Source organism: Pongo pygmaeus, chromosome 11 (genome assembly GCF_028885625.2).
Source record: "Pongo pygmaeus isolate AG05252 chromosome 11, NHGRI_mPonPyg2-v2.0_pri, whole genome shotgun sequence".
NCBI lineage: Eukaryota > Metazoa > Chordata > Mammalia > Primates > Hominidae > Pongo > Pongo pygmaeus.
Window position 1 is genome coordinate 91106609 of NC_072384.2, and position 26330 is coordinate 91132938.

The 26330-nt window shown below is 37.2% G+C and overlaps 1 protein-coding gene and 1 non-coding gene across 9 annotated transcripts in view; one reads left to right on the top strand and one right to left on the bottom strand.

Annotated features, from left to right (window-relative positions):
* Positions 1-26330, bottom strand: part of STAT4 (signal transducer and activator of transcription 4) — a 122816-nt gene that overhangs the window by 92858 nt on the left and 3628 nt on the right. For 5 of the 8 annotated variants that reach the window (XM_054478716.2, XM_054478719.2, XM_054478715.2 and 2 more), the window contains one exon: positions 25006-25150. In XM_054478716.2, the coding sequence (XP_054334691.1) occupies positions 25006-25150 (145 nt within the window). The remainder of the gene's footprint in view (positions 1-25005; positions 25151-26330) is intronic. The other 3 variants (XM_054478721.2, XM_054478722.2, XM_054478723.2) reach the window with 1 other exon arrangement.
* On the top strand, positions 328-434 carry LOC129032353 (U6 spliceosomal RNA). The gene has a single exon (XR_008501343.1). It is a non-coding gene; the product is annotated as a U6 spliceosomal RNA (small nuclear RNA).

Genomic DNA, 26330 nt, shown 5'->3' on the forward strand with positions numbered 1-26330 from the left:
CTTTGCAGGGACATGGATGAAGCTAGAAACCATCATTCTCAGCAAATTACCGCAAGGACAAAAAACCAAACACCGCATGTTCTCACTCATAGGTTGGAATTGAACAATGAGAACACTTGGACACAGGAAGGGGAACATCACACACCAGGGTGTGTTGTGGGGTGGGGGGAGGGGAGAGGGAAAGCATTAGGAGATACACCTAATGTAAATGACGAGTTAATGGGTGCAGCACACCAACATGGCACATGTATACAGATGTAACAAACCTGCACGTTGTGCACATGTACCCTAGAACTTAAAGTATAATAATAATAAAAAAGGACATTAGTGCTTGCTTCAGCAGCACATATACAAAAATTGGAATGATACAGAGTAGATTAGCATGGCCCCTGATCAAGAATGACACACAAATTTGTAAAGGATTCCATATTTTTTGTATGTAACTCAAAGGAGAAGTGCTTGAGGGGATGGAAATTCCTTATTCTCCATGATGTGCTTATTTCACATTGCATGCCTGTATCAAAACATCTCATGTACCCCACAAATATATACACCAACTATGTACCTACAAAAATTTTAAAAAATAAAGAGGATATCAAAATGGCCATCAAGCATAAAATTCTCAACATTATTAATCATCAGGATAATGGAAACTAAAATTACAATGATTTACTACTAGACACACCCTGAATTCATAAAAATGAAAAAAAAAGACTGGCAATAACATGTGTTGACTAGGAAGTAGAGCAACTGAACTCTCATATACTTCTGTGACAGTGTTAATTGCCACAACCACCATGGAAAGTTGTGTGGCAGCATCTCGTAAATCCACACATCTTAATGCCCTATTACCCAGCCATTGTACCTCTGGGAATATGCTCAAAAGAAATGAGTGCTTATGCCTACTACTAAAAGTTACAAACAAAAATGTTCCTGAGTTTCATTCATAATAAGCAAAAACTGGAAATAGTCTAAGTATCCACCCACAGAAGAATGAATAAATAAATTGTACTATAGTTATACAATGGAATACTAAGATGTAATTAAAAACAAAACAAAACAAAGAAAAATACACATAAAACAGTATGGAGAAATCTCATAACACAGAGTGAAAAAAGTCTAACTCCAGAAAATTATTCTGTGAAATTTCACTCATATGAAGTTCAAGATAGCCAAAACAAATCTACAGTGATGTAAGAATAGTGGTTACCTTTGTGACTGGTGTTGACTAGGAAAAGCAAGAGAGAGACTTCTACATCTGGAACTGGTGGTAGTTATATGGATGTATATAAAAAAATTCATTGAGCTATACAATTAAACTTTGTGTGTTTTACCATATGCTTATTCTGCATCAATAAAAGCATCTTTAAAAAGTGATGCACAAAAGTGATGCACTTTGCTCTAATTGCCTTGTATTAAAATATGACATAATATTTGACCTCAGTCTACACCTCTTTCAGTTTGACTGTATAATCTTCTCATGAAACAGAGTGTGCAGTGAAAAGAAATGGCTCTCCTATGCAATTTCTAAGTGAATCTCGACCACTTTGTCATTGTACTGTATTTTGTTTGAGGAACTTCAAGATCTTCTGTATTCCTGGAGTCCAGAGTGTCAGAGCTTCTGACTTAGCTCCTGGGGAGTTCGGGATGGTTCAGAAAGACCACCTCCCCACGTCCCTAGGTGAAGGCTAGTTCTAGGTGTGTCTTGGACTCCCTTTCAATTCAGTCCTTTCTCCTCTCCAGAGTGGGTACATTTTCTCTCAGCTTCCAGAGGTTTAGTGTCTCCCTCCTTCTGCTGAAAGGTTTTCTCCACCCTTCCTTCTTCTGGTCCCATCCAGCCTGACCTTCTCTCACATGTACCATATTCTCAAAATACAGATGCTTCTCCACTTATGAGGGGGCTACGTCCCAATAAACCCATCATCAGTTGAAAATATTCTAAATTGAAAATGTGTTTAATACACCTAACTTACTGAACACCATACCTTAAACATGCTCAAAATACTTACATTAGCCTAGAATTGGGCAAAACCGTCTAACACAAAACCTATTAGGTAATAAAGTGTTGAATATCTCACATAATGTATTGAATACAGCACACTGTAGAGTATTGGTTGTTCATCCTCATGATTGCTTAGCTGGCTGGGAGCAGGGGCTCACTGCCACTGACCAGCATCGTGAGAGTATTGTACTGCATTATTATTGCTAGCCCCGGAAAAGATCAAAATTCAAAATTTGAAGTATGGTTCCTACTGGGTGTGTATTGCTTTTGCACCATCATAAAATTGAAAAATTGTAAGCCAAACCATCCTAAGTTGAAGACCATCTGTACACTTCTTTGCAAAACCAATTCCTCCCATCCTTAGAAACTGCTGATTTCAGCAAGGAAAATCTTAAAATCTAAATTGCTCTTATGAACTCTAAACTGAATTTGCAATAATGACATGACATTTGATCCATTTAGTTAGGAATATTCATTGCAATAAGGCAATATTCATATTTTCAATGTTAACTCAACTTCTCATTTATTAAAAAAGATACTGAGGACGGGCACGGTGGCTCACGAGTGTAATCCCAGCACCTTGGGACGCGGAGGCTGGCGGATTGCGAGGTCAAGAGATGGAGACCATCCTGGCCAACATGGTGAAACCCCGTCTCTACTAAAAATACAAAAATTAGCTGGGCATACTGGTGCGTGCCTTATTCCCAGCTACTCGGGAGGCTGAGGCAGGAGAGTCACTTGAACCCAGGAGAAGGAGGTTGCAGTGAGCCGAGATAGCACCACTGCACTCCAGCCTGGCGACAGAGCGAGATGCCGTCTCAAAAAAAAAAAAAAAAAAAAAAAAAAAGACACTGAGCCCTTGCTATATGCTGGACTCTGTGTTAAGCAGTGGAAAGCCAAGATGAATGCACTCAAAGAGCTCACAGTCTTATGGAGGAGGCAGGGAAACATATAGACACATTAGTTCCAGTTATTTCCCATTACAATAACTTCCTACTGTACATCACATAGAGTTTATCAAGCTCATCTTGTTATCTCACCTCCCTCCCTAAACCTAATCTCCATTGTGCATCAACATCTGTGTCTATCTATGTCAATAACCCAGACTAAAACCCTCAGCCATCTCTTATTTTTCACTTTCTCACATTTACTCATTACATGTCAATTCTTTCACCAAATTCTCTCACAACTCCAGAACATATTCTTTATTCCTGTGCCACTTCCTAGATCAGAATCCTAATTTCCTTTTCCTTGCACTATGACAATAATGTTCAAACAGGTCTCCACGCCTCCAGTTTCACCACTGCTATTCTATACTCCACAGTGTTGCCAGAGAAGTCTCTGTCTCTATAGTTCTATGTCTCCACCTCTAGGAAGACTTCTTATTTGTTAGGAATAGAAATATAAGAATCCGAGGGAAAAGATTTGGTGAGTTGATAATTTGCTTAGCTACAGAGAGCCAATGAAATATTAATTATTTCTAACATAAATCTTGACATATAAATAATGGAAACCTGATAAGCTGTGAAAGGCAGCTGTTTTTTTAAAAGTTTGATACGGTACAGATTATCTTCCCATTCCCATATATTTCTACTGAGGCAGAGGTCACAGATGAAACGATAGAAATCAGGCAGGATCTTGATGTCACAGGCATTTGATGTCACAGGTTCTCATTTTTTAGGTACCAACACAGCTCTTGGCTACCTGCGTAACTTTACACCTCATTGTGCACTTAAAAGCCCACTGGAGGTGAGATCACTATGTTCTTGACAGAAGTAGCCAATCAGAGCATATGGTAATAGACAACTGGAAATTGACTATCTACTGAGCCATTGGCTGTGGATCCTCATTATTTCTTCTTCTTCTTCTTCTTCTTCTTCTTCTCATTATTATTATTGTTATTATTATTATTGAGACAGGGTCTTGCTCTGTCACCCAGGCTGGAGTGCAGTGGTGCAATCGTAACTTGCTGTAACCTCAAACTCCAGGGCTTAAGTTATCCTACCACCTCAGCCACTCAAGTAGGTAGTACTACAGGTGTACACACGCTACCATGCCCAACTAATTTTTTGTAGAGATAGGGTCTCACTATGTTGCCCAGTCTGGTCTTGAACTCCTGGCCTCAAGCGATCCTCCCACCTCAGCCTCCCAAAGTGCTGAGATTATAGACATGAGTTACCATGCTGGGCCTGGATCCTCATTATTGAAAAGAAGTGTGGGGAGAGTTAGGTTTAAGTTGAGCAAATCTTTTGTCCCCAGGACATCTCTAGGAAAGGCAGTAATGAAAGGTCAGAGGGTGCCTGGTGACTTGATGAAAAAACCAACTTCTTCCCTGAGTCATGAACTTCTTGTCAGGTAAATTAAAATGGATACATTTGAAGTTATTCGTTTGGACCCATTAAAGGAAGATGTTCAATGCCTACAAATTAAATTTAGAGATCTACTAAGTTTAGATATCTACTTGACCATTGCTCCCTTCAGTCACAATTTTAAAGCTAAACATAAATTAATTTTGAACTGATTTGGATTATATTGACAAACTTGTTTTCAAGCAGATCTATTTATTTTTGCTCCCATTTTTATGCTTTTGCTTATTAAACCTACTTTAACAAAATTTATATTAAAATATGTTAGAGGCCTATTTAAGGTAAAAAGTCTTGTGAGCTGTCTCGGTTTTGATTAAGTATCTCTTTGAAAGTTTCCAAATCACAATGGGTTTAGAACAGTGTAGATGGCTTTCTTATAGGTCTTCATCTCCATGAAATGGGGACAAATAAACATTTTCTAAAAACTTAGTTGAAAGACACAATTATCCTACTTTTTAGGTGATTAACTGCCCAAATTTTGCTTAACAACCACCATGATGCTCCTAGCCAATGAAGCAATAGATAATGAAAATCAACAGCTGACTTTGAACAACTTCATGTCGTCTTTCCCTACCAGCATCTGTATCTCCCCACCCACTTCCTCAGTGGTATGGTTAGTTGTCACACTAGAGGCTGTAGAAATCTCGTTTTTTTTCCTGGCCACAGACTGCCCTCTGGGTTGGCAGCTTCTCTGCAAGCTTCTGTTACAGCTGTCAGGCCAGCAGATTCACATGCTGGGGTTTCCATGTCAGTTCCTGGACAGATTGGGTGGGCTTCTTCTGTAAGTACCCAGGATGACATGGGTCTTGGACTTGACATTTCATCACATGAAATAGTTTCCCCTCACCTTGGTATATTACAGATAATCTTGTTTGTTTGTTTGACATTCTGGCTCTGTCATCCAGGCTAGAGTACAGTGGCATGATCACAGGTCACTGCAGCCTCTGCCTTCTGGGCTCAAGTGAGCCTCCCACCTCACCCTCCCACGTAGCTGAGTCTACAGGCACACACCACCATGCCCAGCTAATTTTTAAATTTTTTTTGTAGAGATGGGATCTCCTTATGTTGACTAGGCTGGAGGCTAACCTTTGTGTTAGGGAAAATAAAATCCATCCAGTCTCTGGATGATTTGATGAGAGGGAGAACAGAGATTGGAATGAGAAAAAAAAAAAAAAAAACCTCAGTGTCAGAATTCTCCAATATTCTTTTGCCTACAGAAGACAAGGGGTGGGTCTTCCTAGAGAGAAAATCAGCTCTGGATATTTTTTAATAAAAACATATTGAAACCTTTGATGGTTCCCTATTAAGTCCAAACTGCTTGGCATGGCATTCAAGGTCTTCGCTTAAAGTGCCTCGCTTGTTTGTGAGATAGGAAATCTCGTGTTGTCGTGTTCTTGCTCTTGCTGTACCAGATATTCTTTTCCCCTACTCCTCTTCAGAGAGTCCTGAACTATGCTTTTATAACCAACCCACATGTTTCTAACTGTGAATTATGATTGCATATGCCTCTAGCACGGTGCTTACCACACTACATCATAAATATTCATTTGCACTTTGTCTCCATTCTAGGTAGCAAACTCTTTCAACATAAGAATTTTATCTAAGCACTCTTCACTTTATGCCTTTGCCAGTCCACACTATCCTGATGTTAACATCCATATGATGTAATCAATATTTAGTCAACAAATATCTGTGGAGTAGATAGCCATTGTACCCCAAAGTAAATCATATGAGCCCTACTTTTAAGAAATCCAAGCTGTCACTGGAATAAAAATGATGTTTCATCATCCACAAAGTAATTATTGCATAAAGAAGCCCCATACTCTGGCATAAACTTTACGAAAATAAAAAATCAGGGAAAGGATGAATCGTCATGGACTCGAGTACTAAATTGTCAAAGAAGATTTAATCAAGAGGAAGATCAATCTAGGATAAAATAAAGGCTTGGAGGGATATGCACAAAATGACTCATGAATGAAATTTCAGGTGGTTGGAGTCTTCCGTTGATCATATTGGATTTCAATTTAGTGTGATATGCACAAATTGTGATGCACACCATCCACCTTCTGTTGATGATCCCATATTATGCATCAAACAAAGTCTTGACAACTAATTCACATTTCGTCTTAAACAGCACAACACAGAGTTCTCTAACCTTTTGAAATATGAGTGTTATGATATTGACATCATGGTATTATCTTAAAGGGAGACAGATTTTGAGGGTGTGCATTGGGGAATTGGGGAAATAACTGTGGAGTGATTGACGAATTGACTGCTACCCATGTGTGGCAAAATGGCATGAATATTGATCCCTCAACTGAGAACTCCTTCAGAGTTAACACAAAGTGGCTACACATTCTTCTCAGGTCTCAGGTTGAGGTCATCTCTTTTATTCTCTTTGTGTGTGGTGTATAGAGGGGAAGGAAGAGGAGGGAACTGAGAAAGCAACACGAGTTAGAAGAGAGGATCTGACAGACTCAGAGCAGCTCCGCATTTCAAGCCACTTTTCTTTCCTCTTTGGTATTGCAAAATGTGTTTCTAATGCTTTACCTTGTCATTAAAAATCTCACTTCGTGGGATATTCAGAACCGAAAAGACATTTTTTACAGACTGAACAAGAAGGAACTCACTTATGGCTTGATTTTTGAGGTGCTTTCAGCTGTAACATATTTTTGTTCAGCCATACCCAAATGACCCCTAAGAAATAGGCCATGGTGGTTCAGAGAGTAGACTGTGTGAGGTGCAGGTGACACCCATGCCCCTTCACTCACCGAGTTTAAAACTCTCACTAATAGTCATTACCCTGGCTTGTGAAAAATACTGTATAGGCAGTGAGATTACTAACCACAGAGTTAACACCAAAACCCTGAGCACAGCTTTCTAATTGATAGAGTTTTTTTATTTTTCTAATATCAGACAAGATGGCTAATGCCTGTTTCCCTCTACTTTCCTAACACTACGTTTTGAGGAATAGCCATAGAAGTTCCCATAATTTAAAAAGCAAAACATAGGAAGCATGAACTTTTTACAGTAGCTCCTAACTGAAAGGCTGAGAAGCAATTAAATGTGAACTTTTTCGACTGCGAGCTTCATAACTTCCTCCATTTGTCTTCTTAATGCTTAAAATGTGATTGATAACATAGAGAGTGCTCTTTAAATATTTGTTGACTAAATAAAATTTGCTGCATGATATTTACAAAAGGCATACCCAGTAAAAAATAACACAGAAAGTATAAAAATGAAGACATGAATTCATTTACCAGTTAGTAAATGATAATAAAAATAAAAGCATGCAATGAAATTTTAAAATAAAAAATAGTAAATGGGTCAAAGGAGGACGCTTTAGATGGACTTTTAAAAATGTCAATGCACAGGCATGGTGGTGCATGCCTGAAGTCCCGGCTACTTGGGAGGCTGAGGTGGGAGGATCACTTGAGCCCAGGAGTTTAAGTCCAGCCTGGGCAACACAGCAAGACCCCATCTCTGAAAAAAGAAAAGAAAAGAAAAGGTCTCTTTTAAAAAGTTTCAATTCACCAGTAAGATGTTAACTTCTACTTGTGCTGCTTACAACATTGTATCAAAATACATAAAGCAAAAACTCCAAGAAGATTAGGAGAGGTGATAAATCCATGGTAATAGAAAAAGACTTTAACGTGTCACTTTCCAAAAAAAAGTCAATGGAATTTTCTAACACATCTCCTTACTTCTTTCTTGACTCAAAACAGTTCATTTAACCACCAGAATGAGCTTTTTAAAACAAAAATCAGTTCATGTCACTCCCTTGCTCAAACTCCCCAGTGGCTTCCCACCACACAGTAAGTCTCAGATTTCTTATCCAGGTCTACAAATTTCTTTATGAGGCAGCCCCAGCTCATCTCTTTGACCTCATCACCCTTTTATTACTTCATGCTCTGGGTGCACTCTTACCAAAAAAACATAATTTGTCTTATAACTGAGGAGTTTTGTCAATCTAATATATATTATTTGGATTTTTTTTGACATTTTGTGCTTTTAATTTCTTATGTAGTCTATTTCCACTTGTTTTAGTGGTCTTTTTGAAATTTTGCCAAGTATGCTTAGTTTCTGTGCTAATTAATTTCATTTAGGAATTCCTTCCATGAAGGTATCTTTGTGGTGAACTTTCAATCTTGTATAATAACTGGGAATAGAATTAGCTAATAGAATTAGCTGGGAATAGAATATTGATAGATAGTGTATTGAAGTTCTGTGAAGAAATTATTCTACCCTCTTCTCACTTGTTACTGTTTTGGATTTCAGTCCATCTCCCCCTCCTTTTTTTTTTTTGAGACAGAGTCTTGCCCTGTCACCCAGGCTGGAGTGCAGTGGCACGATCTCCGCTCACCGCAAGCTCCGGTTCCTGGGTTCACGCCATTCTCCTGCCTCAGCCTCCCAAGTAGCTTGGACTACAGGCGCCTGCCACCACGCCCAGCTAATTTTTTATATTTTTAGTAGAGACAGAGTTTCACCATGTAAGCTAGGATGGTCTCGATCTCCTGAGCTCATGATCCGCCCGCCTCGGCCTCCCAAAGTGCTGAGATTACAGGCGTGAGCCACCGCGCCTGGCCTATCTCCCTTTTTAAAATAGATAATATATTTGTTGTCCTCTGTTACTTTTAGAATATTTTCTTTCTAGTGTCCTGCAGTTCATTTGCTTTTTAAATTTATCATGCTGGGGAGCCATATTTCTAAAATCTAAGAATGCATGGAAGCCATCACGTGAGCTCCTACTTAAATTTTGTTTTACAGGTTTTTCTTAATTTTTTTTTCTGTGATTTCTTTTAATTTGTGGTGAGCTTATCTGTGCATTTAAAAGCCTGTTATAATTTATATTGCATTTCCGTGTGTTTATAGTGGAATGGTTTTTAAATTTATCTAGCCAGAAATAGAATTCAAAACTGGAATTATGGATTACTTAGACATGAACAATGAGAGCACTACATATGAAAGCATACAAAATCACCTCTCAAAAATATCAAAAATTAAATGCATGTATTAAAAAAGGGATGAAAATTAAGCATCTGAGTAAAGTTAGAAAAAATTAGAAAAATAATAAAAAGTAAAATGAGGAAATAAGGCGGATATACCACCAGATTGTATGATCCATGACCATAACAAGTGTAGATGAGAATATTGAGCCAGAACTCCAGCCCTATAAGGAAAGTGTAAATTGGTATAACCATTTTTAAAAAACAATTTGGCACTATGCAATATAATTAAAGATGTACGTAGTGCATGATTCAGCAATTCACTCCTAGGCATATATTCTAGAGAATTTCTTACACATGTGCCCCAAAGGACACACCATAAGAATGTTCACAGTAACATTGTTTGCAATAGCGAAGAAATACAGGAAATAACGCAAATGCCTATCAACAGTAGAATGAATAAATTGTGATAATTCACACAATGGTATACTATGCAGCAATGAAAATGAATAAACTACTGCCACACACACATCGATATGGATGAATGTCAGGAACCATGTTGAGTGAAGAAAGCAAGTTGCTGAAGTATAAATATAGTGTGATTTCACTCGTGGATTTAGCAGCTTTCAAACCTAGACACTTTATTGTTTAGGGATACAAATTTATGTGGTAAAATGGCAACAAAAAGAAAAAAAATGACAAATGCAAATTTTGGGTCAGTGGTTGCTCCAGGTGGAAAGAGAGCAGAGTGGTGTCAGGGAGGAGGCCCAAGAGGCTTCAAAGGTAGTGGTAACATCTGGGTATAAAATGTCAACAGCAGTTTGCAAAAGCCAGAATTCTCCGATGTTTTGTATTAGAAGGAATAGATGGGTACTAAATTCCTGTATCTTGGTTTCCTCAATTAGTATCATCTGAATGTCCCAGGTGAAGAAGCTAAGTCCTAGGGACAAGATTTGGACCTTTGAATGCAGGTTTCTCCATGTCGATCCAAGGGCAGCTGTGCTGTAGCCAACCCTGGGGACTAGAGCAAATTAGAGGTCTGTTTATTCTCTACACTTGTGGAGGTGTGTGTTATCTAGATTTACAACTATTCCTGAAAAGAAGACAGCATGAAACACGCCATTCATTCCACACTAAATTACAACTGGAACATAACTGAAGAGAAACGTTTCTTAAGAAATGAGGGACTTTCATTCTTCACATTAAATCCTTCTGTTCTCTTTGACTTTTCACAATAAGCAGAGCTTATATTCAGTGGGTATGCATCAGTAGGGCTAGTAAGTTGTTCGATCCTAATCTTTTCTGATTAGTTATTGCTCATACTGTCTTGGTTGTAAAATAGCTTCAACATCACTCCTAACTGTAAACAAAAACTGCAGGTTGGCCTAATACTTCTCCCGTATTGATAGAGCAATGTCTACAAATAGTTGAGAGAAAGAAAAAGTAAACCAAGAACTTTATAGCAAGTCAGGGTGTCCTTTACAGTACCAGATATTCTTAAGCATGAACGTTCTCAAAGATTACAGCATCATTGAGAGCTTCTTGAAAAACTACTTGAGGAAATCTAGGCAATTCAGAATGAGTCAAAATTTGAAACCTCAGGAATGGAGAAGTAATGGTGAAAGAAGTGGTGATGAGCACTGAATCTACCTATACACAAAATTAAAGAAATGTGTGGAATTGCCATGATACAACAAGGATAATGTAACTAACAAAATATAAATGATGAAAATTGGCAGGTGGGGATGGGAATGAGAAGTGGAAGCAAATTTAAGAACGTTAATTTCTCCTCATATTTAATAGCATGGAGTGAACAGACAACTGCCTAAAAGTGAAATATGTGGTTTCTGTATCTCATCATCTGTTAATGGTTTTCTTTCTTTTTTTTTTTTTTTTTTTTTTTGGAGATGGAGTCTCGCTCTGTCGCCCAGGCTGGAGTGCAGTGGCGCGATCTCGGCTCACTGCAAGCTCCGCCTCCCGGGTTCACGCCATTCTCCTGCCTCAGCCTCCCGAGTAGCTGGGACTACAGGCGCCTGCCACTACGCCCAGCTAATTTTTTGTATTTTTATTAGAGACGGGGTTTCACCGTGTTAGCCAGGATGGTCTCGATATCCTGACCTCGTGATCCGCCCACCTCCGCCTCCCAAAGTGCTGGGATTACAGGCGTGGGCCACTGCGCCTGGCGGTTTTCATAGTTTTAAAAATTAACTTGAGTGGAATTTCTTTTGGGAAAAAATATTTCTTATGGTAAGGAAACATTTAATATTTTAAAATAATATTTAATTGAATTCAAATAAAAATAAAATTTTATTTTAAAATATATATTAATAATATGGTTTCATTTTTTGATCTGATATTCCTATGTAGGTATTCATTTATTCATAAATCACTTATTGAGCACCTAGTATGTGTCTAGGCACACTGTCCAGGCACTGGGGATATAGCAGTAAACCAAACAAAATCCCTCCCTTTATGAAGATGGTATTCTAATGGCAAGAAAAAGGCAAGTAAATATAGAGGAGGTCAGAGGTTTATAAAAGCTATGGAGGAAAATAACGTAAGGTAAGAGACATGGAGAGTTCCTGGTGTGTGTGTGGGTGGGTGGGGGCAGGGGATAGGAGCAGCAGTAGCAATTCCACCTTCCATCTGCATATATACATGTATAAGGGGATGTCTGGAATGACACCTATAAAATATTAATATGTTTATTTCCAGGCCATAGATTTTTTTATATTTTCATACTTTCTTCTTTGCATTTTTTGTGTTGCTTTAATTTTAAAAAATTACGAATATGCACTATTTTTATTTTTCTTAAGTCATTCTATCTGAGGGAGAAAGACAAAAAGGAAGGTGAATAAGGAAAAGGGGTTTGCAACAGAAAGTCCAATAATAATGATTCAGAAATCATGCTTCTAGATATTTATCCAAATGAGTTGAAAACTTACTCCTACACAAAATCGCATATGAATGCTAATAGCAGCTTTATTCATAATAGCCAAAAATGAATAAACAAACTGGGGTACATCTGTACAAAAGAATATTATTCAGCAGCAAAAAGAAATGAGCTATCAAGCCATGCAAAGACACAAAGGAAACTTAAAAACATATTGCCAAGTGAAAGAAGCCAGTCTAAGAAGGCCACGGCCTATATGATTCCAATTGCATGACACTCTAGAAAAGGCAAACTGTAAAGTGGGGATCACATAACCCAGTCTACCACCATTCACACCTGAGCAATCCTTCCAAAGTCTAAGGTTGGGCCCACCCAACCTGCTGCTACAACCACAGCTGGCACCCCCCAACATGTGCTACCTATAGGCCAGGGGACTGGCCCTCCCAGCCCATCACAACTACTTCCAACATCAGCATGGACTGCATGGGAGCAAAGGGTTGTCCCATCACTGCTACTACCATTGCCCATGCCATACTGCCTGCCCTGGGGTCTAAGAACCCACACACCTGCCTGGCCTACTGTTGCTATATCCAGCACTCACAAAAGCCACCTAGAGGCTTAACAATTGGCGCGCCTGGACTTGCTAACACTGGTGCCAGCATACTCCACACTGGGTCCCAAGGACAGACATGGTCAGCCCACTGCTGCCACCACTGGGGCCTAAATACTGGCCCACCTGGTGTCCCAGTCCCCAGAAAAACTTCAACACAGCCTCCACTAACAAATGCACCCTAAGCCATGAAGGAAATCATAGACACCACTGATGTTGTTTATAGCCAAAGAAATTACACAGAGATTACACTACTGTACACACTCAGAATCAAAGCCAAAGTGTACTACCCAATCAAGATCATAGGACAAAAGGCAAGTCTCAAAAATTGTTCTAAAAATCAAAATTATATCAGATATCTTCTTAGACCACAATAGAATAAAACCAGAAATCAACAACAAAAGGCACTTTGGAAATTGTACAAATGCATGAAAATTAAACAACATGCTGCTACTGGATAATCATTGCATCAAGGAAGAAATTGAGGAAATAAAAAAATTCCTTGAAACAAATGAAAATTGAAACAACATATCCAAATCTATGAAAAAGCAGTGCTAAAAGGGAGGTTCATAGAAAAAACACCTACATAAAAAGATAAAAATTCAAATAAACAATCTAATCATGCACCTCAAGTAACTAGAAAAGCAAGAAAAAAAAACCCAAATTAGTGGAAGGAAAGAATTAATAAAGATCAGAGCAGAATAAAATGAAATAGTGACTAAAAAAAGATACAAAGGATCAACAAAATGAAAAACTAGTTGTTTTGAAAAGATAAACAAAATCAATAAACAACTTGCTAGACTAACCATAAAAAAGATGACCCAAATAAATAAAATCAGAAATGAAAAAGGAGACATTACAACTGATATCACGAAAATATAAAAGATCATCAGAGACAATTATGAACAATACACTAACAAGCTGGAAAACCTAGAGGAAATGGATAAATTCCTGGACTCATGCAACCTAGCAAGATTGAATCAGGAAAAAAAACAAAAAAACCTGAACAGACTAATAATGAGTAAGGAGATTGAATTAGTAAGTCTCCTGACAAAGTCCAGGACTGGATGACTTTACTGTCGAATTCTTTGTTGTTGTTGTTGTTATTGTTTTTGTTTGTTTGTTTGAGACGGAGTCTCACTCTGTCGCCCAGGCTAGAGTGCAGTGGCGTGATCTCAGCTCACTGCAACCTCCGCCTCTCAGGCTCAAGTGATTCTCCTCCTCATGAGTAGCTGGGACTACAGGTGATCACCACTATGCCCAGCTAATTTTTTGTATTCTTAGTAGAGATGGGGTTTCACCATGTTGGCCGCACTGGTCTCAAACTCTTGACCTCAGGTGATCACCTGCCTCAGCCTCCCAAAGTGCTGGGATTACAGGCATGTGCCAACACACCTGGCCTTTACTGCCGAATTCTATCAAACTTTCATAGAAGAACTAACAGCAATTCTCCTCAAATTATGCCAAAAAATTGAAGAGGAAGAAATTCAGCCTAGCTCATTCTATGCCAGCACTACCCTGGTACCAAAACCAGACAAGGACACAACACAAAGAGACAACTACAGGCCAATATCCCTGATGAATACTGATGCAAAATTTGTCAACAAAATACTAGCAAATCAAATCCAACAGCATCTCAAAACAAACAAACAAACAAACAAACAAAAAACAATGTGATCAAGTGGGATTTATCCCAGGGATGCAAGGATGGTTCAACATATGCAAATCAGTAAACATGATAAATCACATCAGCAGAATGAAGAACAAAAATCATATGACCATCTCAATAGATATAGAAAAAGCATTTGGTGAAATTCAATGTCCTTCATGACCAAAACTCTCAACAAATGAGGCATATACTTCAACATAAAAAGGCCATACATGACAAACCTACAGCTAACATCATACTGAATAAGAAAAAGCTGAAAGTCTTTTCTCTGAGAGCTCTGAGAGCTGAAACAAGACAACGATGAACATTTTTCAACTACTCCTATTCAACATATTGCTGGAAGTCATAGCCAGAGCTATTAAGCCAGAGAAGAACATAAAAGGCACCCAAACTGGAAAAGAGGATGTCAAATTGTCCTTCTTGGCCAGGAGCTGTGGCTTATGCTTGTAATCCTAGCACCTTGGGAGGCCAAGACAGGCAGATAATTTGAGGTCAGGAGTTTGAGACCAGCCTGGTCAACACAGTGAAACCCCATCTCTGCTAAAAATACAAAAATTAGCTGGGTGTGGTGGCATGTGCCTGTATCCCAGCTACTCAGGAGGCTGACGCAGAATTGCTTGAACCTGGGAGGTGCAGGTTGCAGTGGGCCAAGATCACACCACTGAACTCCAGTCTGGGTGACAGAGTGAGACTCTGTATTGAAAAAAAAAAATTTGTCCTTCTTTGCTGATGAAATGATATGATTTTATATCCTAAAATTAACATACAAAAAACAGTAGCATTTCCATACAATGAAAATGAATTAGCTGAGAAAGAAATCAAGAAGATAATCTCATTTATAATACCTATAAAAAATAAAATACCTGGGAATAAATTTAACAAAGAAAGTGAAAGATCTCTACAAGGAAAACTACAAAACACTGATTAAAAAAATTGAAGAGGGCCAGGTGCGGTGGCTCACGTCTGTAATCCCAGGACTTTGGGAGGCCAAGGTGGGCGGATCACCTGAGGTCAGGAGTTTGAGACCAACCTGGCCAACGTGGTGAAACCCTGTCTCTGGTAAAAATACAAACATTAGCCAGGCATGGTGGCACATGCCTGTAGTCCCAGCTACTCTTCTCGGGAGGCTGAAGCAGGAGAAATGCTTGAACTCAGGAGGCAGAGGTTGCAGTGAGCTGAGATTGTGCCAAGGCACTCCAGCCTGGGCAACAAACAAGACTCCATCTCAAAAAAAGAAAAAAATTGAAGAGGACACAAACAAATGGAAAGACATCTCTATGCTCATGGATTGGCAGAATTAATATCATTAAAATGATCATACTGCCCAAAGCAATCTACAGAGTCAAAGGAATCCCTATTAAAATACCAATGTCGTTTTTCACAGAAATAGAAAAAACAAAATAGTAAAATAGAAAAAGAAAAATTTGTATGGTACCAAAAAGAGCCTGAAGAGCCAAAGCAATCTGAGCAAAAAGAACAAAGCTGGTGGCATCATACTACCTGACTTCAAAGTATATTACAAGACTATAGTAACCAAAACAGCATGTTACTGGTGTAAAAAGAGACACATAGACCAATGGAACAGAATAGAGAACCCAGAAATAAATCCACGTATTTACAGCCAACTAATTTTTGACAAAGGTGCCAGGAACCTACACTGGGGCAAAAACATCCTCTTCAATAAATCGTGGTGGGATATCCATAAGCCAAAGAATAGAACTGGATCCTATCTCTCACCATATATAAAAATCAACTCAAGATGGATTAAAGATTTAAATGTAACACCTAAAATTATAAACTGCTGCAAGATAACATAAGGAATATGTTTCAGGACATTGGTCTAGGCAAAGATTTTATGCTTATGACCTCAAATGCACAGAAAACAAAAACAAAAATAGATAAATAGAACTACATTAAACTAAAAAGCTTCTGCACAGCAAAGGAAACAACCAGCAGAGTGAAGAGACAATCTGTTGAATGGGAGAAAATATTTGCAAACTATTCATCTGACAAAAGGCTAATATCCAGACTATAAAAGGAACTCAAACAATTCAACAGTAAAAACCAAATAATCCCATTAAAAAGTGGGCAAAAATATGAATAGACATTTCTCAAAAAAAAACTAAACCCAAACCCAGCATAACACAAGAAATAACAAAGATCAGAGAACTAAATAAAATCGAAACAAAAAAATACAAAAGATAAATGAAACAAAAAGCATGTTATTTGAAAAGATAATATTGATAGACCATTAGTGAGATTAACCAAAAAAAAGAAGAGAGAAGATCCAAATAAGATCTCATTTCTCATTGAGAAATGAAACTACAGCCAATACTGCAGAAATACAAAAGATTAGCTAAGGCTATTATGAACACTTTTATGTACACAAACTAGGAAATCTAGAGGAGATAGATAAATTCCTGGAAATATAAAACCCTCCTAAATTAAATCAGGAAGAAACAGAAACCCTGAACAGACCAATAGCAAGCAGCAAGATTGAATCAGTAGTTTAAAAAAAACTGCCAACCAAAAAAGTCCAGGACCAGATGGATTCACAGCTGAATTCTATCAGACATTCAAAGAAGAATTGGTACCAATCCCACCGAAACTATTGCAAAAGATAGTGAAAGAGGGAATTCTCTCTAAATCATTCCATGAAGCCGGTATCACCCTAATACCAAAACCAGGAAAGGGCATAACAAGAAAACTACCGGACCAATAGCTCTGATGAACATAGATGCAAAAATCCTCAACAAAATGCTAGCTAACGAAATCCAACAGCATATCAAAAAGATAATACATCATGATCAAATAGGTTTTATATTAGGAATACAGGGATAGTTTAACATACACAAAGTCAATAAATATGATACATTACATAAACAGAATTAGAAACAAAACCATATGATCATCTCAATAGGTGCAGAAAAAGTCTTTGATAAAATCCAGCATCCCTTTATGATAAAAAACCCTCAACAAAATAGGCATAAAACGAACTTAAAATAATAAAAGCCATATATGACAAACCTACAGCCAACATTATACTGAATGGGGAAGAGTTGAAAGCATTCCCCCTGAGAGCTGGAACAAGGCAAGAGTGCCTACTTTCCCCACTTCTAATCAACATAGTACTGGAAGTCCTGGCCAGAGCAATCGACAAGAGAAAGAAATACAAGTCATCCAAATTGGAAAAGAGGAAGTCAAATTGTCACTGTTTGCTGATGATATAATTGTATACCTAGAAAACCCTAAAGACTCATCCAGGAAGCTCTTAACTCTGATAAAGGAATTCAGTAAACTCTCAGGATACAAAATCAACGTACGCAAATCAGTAGCTCTGATATACTCCAACAATGACCAAGCTGAGAATCAAATCAATAACTCAATCCCTTTTACAATAGCTGCAAAAAAAAAAAAAAGAAAGAAAGAAATACTTGGGAATATACCTATCCAAGGAGGTGAAAGATCTCTACAAAGAAAACTGCAAAATACTGCTGAAAGAAAGCATATATAACATGAACAAATGGAAACACATTTCATGCTCATGAATGAGAAGAATCAATGTTGTGAAAATGGCCGCTCTGCCCAAATCAGTCTACAGATTCAATGCAATTTCCATCAAAATACCATCATCATTCTTCATAAATTTAGAAAAAACAATCCTAAAATTCATATGAAACCAAAAAACAACCTGCATAGCCAAAGCAATACTAAGCAAAAAGAACAAATCTGGAGACATCGTATTACCCAACTTCAAATTATATTAGAAGGCTGTAGTTACCAAAACAGCATGGTACTGGCATAAAAACAGGCATGTAGACAAATGGAACAGAATAGAGAACCCAGAAACAAAGGCAAATATTTACAGCCAACTGATCTTCGACAAAGCATGCAAAAATATAAATCAGGGAAAAGACACCCTATTCAATAAATGGGCTGAGAAAACTGGCAAGCCACATATAGAAGAATGAAGCTGATTTCTCAGCCTATACAAAAATCAACTCAACATGGATCAAAGACTTAAATCTAAGACCTGAAGCCATAAAAATTCTAGAACATAACATTGGAAAAACACTTCTAGACATTGGCTTAGGCAAAGAATTCATGGCTAAGACCCCACAAGCAAATGCAACAAAAACAAAAATAAATAGATGGGACCTAATTAACTAAAAAGCTTATGCACAGCAAAAGAAATAATCAGCCAAGTAAACAGACAACCCACAGAGTGGGAGAAAATATTTGCAAGCTATGTATCTGACAAAGGACTAATATCCATAATCTGCAAGGATTCAAAAAAATCAGCAAAATAATAATAATAATAATAATTCCATCAAAAAGCGGGCAAAGGACTTGAATACACAATTCTCAAAAGAAGATATACAGTCAACAAACATGTAAACATGCTCAACATCAGTAATTGTCAGTAAAATACAAATTAAAAACCACAGTGAGATACCACCTTACTCCTGCAAGAATGGCCATAATTAAAAAGTCAAAAGCCAATAGATTCTGGCATGGATGTAGTGAAAAGGGAACACTGTTAGACTGCTGATGGGAATGTAAACTAGTACAACCGCTATGGAAAACAGTATGGAGATTCCTCAAAGAAAAACAGAACTGCTATTTAATCCAGCAATCCCACTATTAGGTATCTACCCAAAGGAAAAGAAATCATTATATAAAAAATACACATGTACAACCATGTTTATAGCAGTACAATTCACAATTGCAAAGATAAGGAACCAACCTAAGTGTCTAACAACCAATGAGTAGATAAAGAAAATGTGGTATATATACACCATGGAATACTACTCAGCCATAAAAAGGAATGAAATAATGTCTTTTGCAGCAACCTGGATAAAACTGGAGGGCATTATTCTAAGTGAAGTAACTCATAAATGGAAAACCAAATATCGTATGTTCTCACAAGTGGGAGCTAAGCTATGAGGATGCAAAGGCATAAGAGTGATATAACGGACTTTGGGGACTTGTGGGGGAAGGTTGGGAGGGGAGGTGAGGGATAAAAGACTACATATTGAGTGCAGTGTACACTGCTCGGGTGACAGGTGCACTAAAATTTCAGAAGTCACCACTAAAGAACTTATCCATGTAAACAAAAACCACCTGTACCCCAAAAACTACTGAAATAAAAATAAGAATTTAAAAATTTAAAAGACATACAAATAGTCAACAGATATAAGAAAAAATGCTCAACATCACTGATCAGGAAAATGCAAATTGAAACCACAATAAGATATCATCTTACCCCCATTAAAATGGTTATTTTATACATACATGTATATATATATCATATATACACATATACATATGTATATCATATATATACACATACATATGTATATCATATATACACATACATATGTATATCATATATACACATATACATATGTATATCATATATATACACATATACATATCATATATGCATATACATAGGTACATCATATATGTATATACATATGTATATCATATATGCATATGATATAGTTTTTTATATATACACACATATATATATGATATATATATATATTTTTGAGACAGAGTCTTGCTGTTTTGTCCAGGCTGGAGTGCAGTGGCACTATCTTGGCTCACTGCAGCCTCCATCTCCCGGGTTCAAGCGATTCTCCTGCCTCAATCTCCTGAGTAGCTGGGATTACAGGCATGCATCATCACATCTGGCTAATTTTTGTATTGTTAGTAGAGACAGGGTTTTGCCATGATGGCCAGGCTGGTCTCGAACTCCTGACCTCAGTACTGGAATTACAGGTGTGAGCTACCACACCCAGCCTAGAATGGCTGTTTTTAAAAAGACAAAAAATAACATGCTGGTGACAATGCAGAGGAAAAGGAAGTCTGTACACTGTTGATAGGAATGTAAATTAATACAACCAGTATGGAAATGTCTCAAAAAACTAAAAATAGAACTACTATAGGCTCCAGCAATCCCACTACTAGGTATTTAACCAAAGGAAAAAAAATTAGAATATAAAAGAGATGCCTGCACTTGCATGTTTATTGCAGGACTATTCACAATAACAAAGATTTGGAATCAACCTAAGTGTCCACTGATGGAAGAATGGATAAAGAAAATATTATATATATATATATAAAATATATATACACACACACACATGCATACACACATATAATAGAATACTATTTGGCCATAAAAAGAATAAAATCATGTCATTTGCAGCAACACGGATCGTACAAGATGTCATTATGTTAAATAAAATAAGCCAGGCACAGAAAGACAAATATCGCATGTTCTCACTCATATGTGGGAGCTAAAGAAGTGGATTTCATGGAGGTAAAGAGTAGAATACAGATACCAGAGGCTGGGAAGGGTGGGTGGATGGAGGGACATGAAAAGAGCCTGGTTAATGGGTACAAACATACAGTTAAATAGAAGGATTAAGTTCTAACATTCTATAGCAGGGTTAATATAGTTAACAACAATGTAATATATATTTCAGAGTAGCTAGAAGAATGGGCTTGAAATGTTTCCAACATAGAAATGATAAATTCTAAAGATGATGGATAATCCAAATACCCTGACTTAATCATTACACATTCTATGCATGGAATAAAATATTTCATGTACCCCATAAATATGTAAAGTATTGTATATCAATAAAAAAAGAATTATCACATGGGAGAAAAATCCAGAGAGTAAAAAGATGGGTAGTGTTCAGGGGTTCCGTGGGAAGGGAGGGAGGAAAGAATATTGTGGAGGACAGGAGATTTTCAGGGGCCATGAAACTCTCTAGTATGATATTGTAATGGTAGATATATGACATTATGCATTGTCAAAACCCATAAAATTATACAACACGAGGAGTGAATCTTAATGTAGTCTTGAAATGTAAGTTAATAATAATGTGTCAATATTAGTTCGTCAACTGTCACAAATGTATACTACCAATGCAAGAAATAAATAATAGGTGAAACTGGGATGTGGAGCTGGGAAGGGAGTATATGAGAACTTCACTTTCTGCTCAATTATTCTGTAAACCTAAAACTACTCTTAATAATAAACTGCACTAACTTTTTTAAGGTCCATTAATTTTTTTAAAGCAAAGCATTCTTGAATTATCTGGGGCAGATATTTATTTTTAGCAAACCTTTAGCAAAAGACTATGGTTCTTTCTGCATGTTTTAGAATCAATTATCTCCATACTCCTAACATTTCTGTGGGGAAAGTACCAGTGTGATTGTCCCTTACACTGCTGAGGAAACTGAGGCCAGAGTGTGTGAATATCTTACTCAGGGCCACATTGCAAGTGGCAGGGCCGGGATTCAAGTAACCCTTGCTCCTGGGTGTGAGTCTGCCTCCCCTTAAATAGGCCAAGGGCTGCTGAACGATGCTGTTTATTGCTTCCACCTTGGAGCTTCTTGAATTGGCCATTGGGAAAGTGGTTTTGTTTCGTCCTTTATAACAAGCCATTCCAAACTGTTGTTGGAAGTAGGTGTAATATAATAATAAAATACTGAAACTAGAGATCTCAGCTGTTCTATAAAGAAGCAAAATAAATCTACCTTATACATCCCTTAGTTCCCCAGGTATCATATTGTTTACTCCTTTTTGCTGTAATTGTCAAGATGGTTTGTATTTAAAATCCCAGAGGATGAAAATATTTAAACCAGATAAGCACAGCGTCAACAGCCTTTTGATAGGGATTTTTTTTCTTTTTTGTAGGGAAGAGAGGATCTTATTTTTTTAAAAAGACTCATCATACCACCCCTCCCCATAAAAAACACACACAACTTAGTGAGAGTATAGTAGGTCAAAAAGAAGCATAAAATGCAGGTTTGTTTAGGTGTAAAACCATAGCTGACAATGATTTTTACTATTAGCTTGTGTTGTTAATACAAATGCCCAATAAGCACAATTTATAAATTGATATATATGGAAGCACAAGAAAGAGCAAGTGTTTTTTTCAACTCAAATATCTTAATTCACCAAATTGTTTTTTGAATTCCTAGTGTGCACTAGAACCATATTGAGTACTGAGGGTGAGGGAGGGGGGTCAGAAAACGAGATCAGCCTTTTACCCTCAAGGACCTTGTGACCTGGTTTGACACACATGCAACACAGATGAAAGGGACACAAGGAGATGCTGCTTACCTTGTAGTTGTTGCTGGAGGGCTGGAGGATGAGAATACAGACTAAAGCATGTGGTGAAGGTTTTCTTGTTGCACTGGAACCTACATAGATCCTTTAGGGATGGATGGGAACTAGACTGGTGGAAGAGGGATGGAAGAGCATTCCTGGCCATGGGACCGTCATGGACAAGGCTGAGTCATTCAAGAGTGTATGTGACGTGTTCAGGAACAAGTAGTAGATCTATTTTTCTGAGGTAGGGATGTGGAGGAGCTCAAGGAAGACTGTTGGGAAAGGTCTAAAGAGGAAAGATGCTAGAGGGCCAATGACACATGCAGATGAGTTTGTGCTCGAGCTGAAGCGTGACTGGGGGTAACTGCAGGTTTTTGAGCAGTGAGGTAGTGAAATAGAAGTGATGGTTTAACAAGATTCGTCTGATACAACTGGCCAGAGGAGAAGCTTCCCTCACAATCTTATCCTCCCACCCAACACAAAAGATGGGCTGTTTTCTTACCCCTGATTTACACTGAGAAAATCCTGCTATTTTCCCTACCAACAATAAGAATCATTTATTGAATGCCTACATTTTGCCAGAAGAACAGCTCCAGCCTTCCTCACAATTCCAAAAGGTAGATAATAATTCTTTGTTTACATTAAAAGATACAGGTCAGAAGATTAAGTGATTTGCTCAAAGCCACATTTGAGAGTCAGATTTTTAACCCAGATCTTGGTTCCAGAGACCATGTATCATCTATCAATATTTTCCCCGTCTGTGCTTATCTAGCAAAGTGACCTATAGACTCTTTACTAGTAGGCTAAGAGTTAGCAAACTTTCCTATAAAAGGCCAGATAAATGTGATATACATATATAGCATATGTAAATATGAGACATATATATACACACACATATATAATACGCACACATATTTTTATTTTAGGCTGTGTAGGTCATGCTGTCTCTATCACAACTTCTGCCATTGTAGTGTGAAAGCAATCATAAACAATACGTAAACCAATGAGTGTGGCTGTGTTTCAATAAAACACAGAAATTTGAATTTCATATAATTTTCATGTGTCAGAAATATTATTTTAAATTTTATGATCTATTTTACTTTTATTCTTTTCCAATCACTTAAAAATATAAAAACCATTCTTAGTCATGGGCCATATGAAAATGGGCAGTGGCCTTTTGACTTGTGGGCCATGGCATGCCAATCCCCATTTTAGGTTTATAGATTAGAGCACTAAGCTAATGAAGCCACCGTTAAATGATTTGTCTCCATAAAAGACAGATTGCTGTATGCTGCCAAAAATCCCGTTTTGTCGGCAATATGCTATTGTCCTGTTTTTAGTCAAGTGTCTTGCAGATTTACAGGAGATTACAAGGGCAAAGATAGCTCAGCGCAATCCAAACAACAATAGGAAAAACAATATATTTGTCTTTCTCACAAATGTCATGTCAAGAACATTTCTGTTGTAGTCTAGCCAAAATGTTCTAAAAATGTGTTAATTGTAGGTTTTGGATTCTAAAAATGTCTCCATGAAGAATGGCACAAAGCACTTTTTCTGTTATCTAATATGTTGTATAGGCACTCAGTAAATATTATAGCAGTCCATGGTCAGGGTTTATTACATTAGAACTCCTGAGTTTAGCCCCATATTAGCCTGCTTTTAATTCTTTAGATCCCTGATTCACTTACTTCATTTACTCACCCCTTAATCAGTAAACATTGCACATCTACCACAAGTCCAGACTTATGCTGGGTGCTGGAAATTCCAAGTTGAACACTAAAGTCCTTGCCTCAAGTAACTCATGATAGGGAGAGAAGTCAAACACATAGAAATAGCGATAATATCGAATATACTAAATGCCACAGTATCGATGTGTTCTGGTGCTGAGGAAACACACAGAGATGGGCTCTGCCTGGGTGAACCAGAGAGTACCAAAGAACACTTTTAAAGGAGGGTGAGATCTGAACCAAATCTGGAAGAATACATTCACTCATGATGCTCTCATTTAGGAATGAGAACAATACTAACTCTAACTTGTTACCTAAGAGACAAAGGCAAGGGAGGGCTGCTGGAGAGCCATGAAACTGTGGTCTGGTCAGTGTTGTTGAACTGGATCATAGCTAGTAAACAAGACACATGCAAGTCCCACATGCAACACACTTGTAATGTATTTTATACACTATACTTTTAGTGTATTTTATTTTCAACATTTCATGAAAAATATTGGGTAATAAAATTGAGCACAAAATTTGTAAGTGGTAAGATAACTCAATTTTTCCCCTAAATTTCATTTGAAAATAATATAAGGGTACATATTTAATTTTTAACTAAATTTAAGACTCATATATCAAAATATTTTGGAAAAGTAGAATGTATTCTCACCTGAAGGACCTTCCTAATTCTTTTTAGATTGTGTATCAAGAGTAGGTTTTTCTCTTTGGAAACACGACCTAACTGTTCATCCAGTTGTATTAACAAGTTTTGAAGAAGAATCGTTGCCATGGTTTCATTGTTAGAAGCTGCCTCCCTTAAAAAAAAAAGGATTATTACACAACAGAAAACAACTTTGTAAAATGTCTACTTTTTTACCATACTAACTTTAAAACAATAAACCTATTACACGGTGATAAGCATTTAAAAGTTTTAAAAAATTAAATTGTAAACATGAAGAGATATTCAACATCACTAATCATTAGGGAATTTCAAGTCAAAATCAGAGTAAGATACCACTTCATACCCATTAGGGTGGCTATTATAAAAAGGGAAAGAAAAAACAGAAAATGAGTGTTGGTGAGGATATAGAGAAATTGTGCAATGCTGGTGGGAAGGTAAAATGGTCAATCACTGTGGAAAACTATATGACAGTTACCCAAAATATTAAACATAAAATTGCCATATGATCCAGCAATTCCACATCTCGGTATATACCCAAAAGAATTAAAAGCAGGGACTCAAACAGATATTTGCATATCAATGTTCCTAGCAGAGTTATTAGCAATAGCCAAAATGTTTAACAACCCAAATGTCTGTTGACAGATACATTTATAAAACAAAATGTGATATATACAAACAATGGAATATTATTGAGCTTCAAAAAGGAAGAAAATTCTGATATGATACCTGCTAAACATGAATGAATTTTTAAAACATTACACTAAGCAAAATAAGTCAGTTACAAAAGGACAAATATTGTGTGATTCCAATTATCTAAAGTACCTAGAGTAGTCAAATTCACAGAGACAGAAAATAGAATGGTGATTGCCAGGGGTTGGGGGTGGAGGACTAGGGAGTTACTGTTTAAAGAGTACAGAGTTTCAGCTTGGAAAGATGAAAAAGTTCTGCAGATGGACGGTGGTGATGGTTGCATAATAATGTGAATATATGTAATGCCACTGAACAGTACACCAAAAACAATGGTAAATTTTATGTTATGTGTATTTTACCACAATGAAAAAGATGGCAAAAAAAATTAAATGGTAAAAGGTGAATAGAGCTTTGAAGAGTATAAATCTTACTGAGAAAAAAATACTGATTTACATTGAGTCTGTGATAGAGAACTGACAATCGATTTGCTTTTTTTTAATACATGAAAAATTATTTGGGTTTTTGTTTACAGAGAAAAGAAGCACTAGAACCACTAAGTTTTCATTTACAATGAATGGAACCAGAAAGGACAATTATTCCCCTTCTTTGGGAAGGCTTTTCAA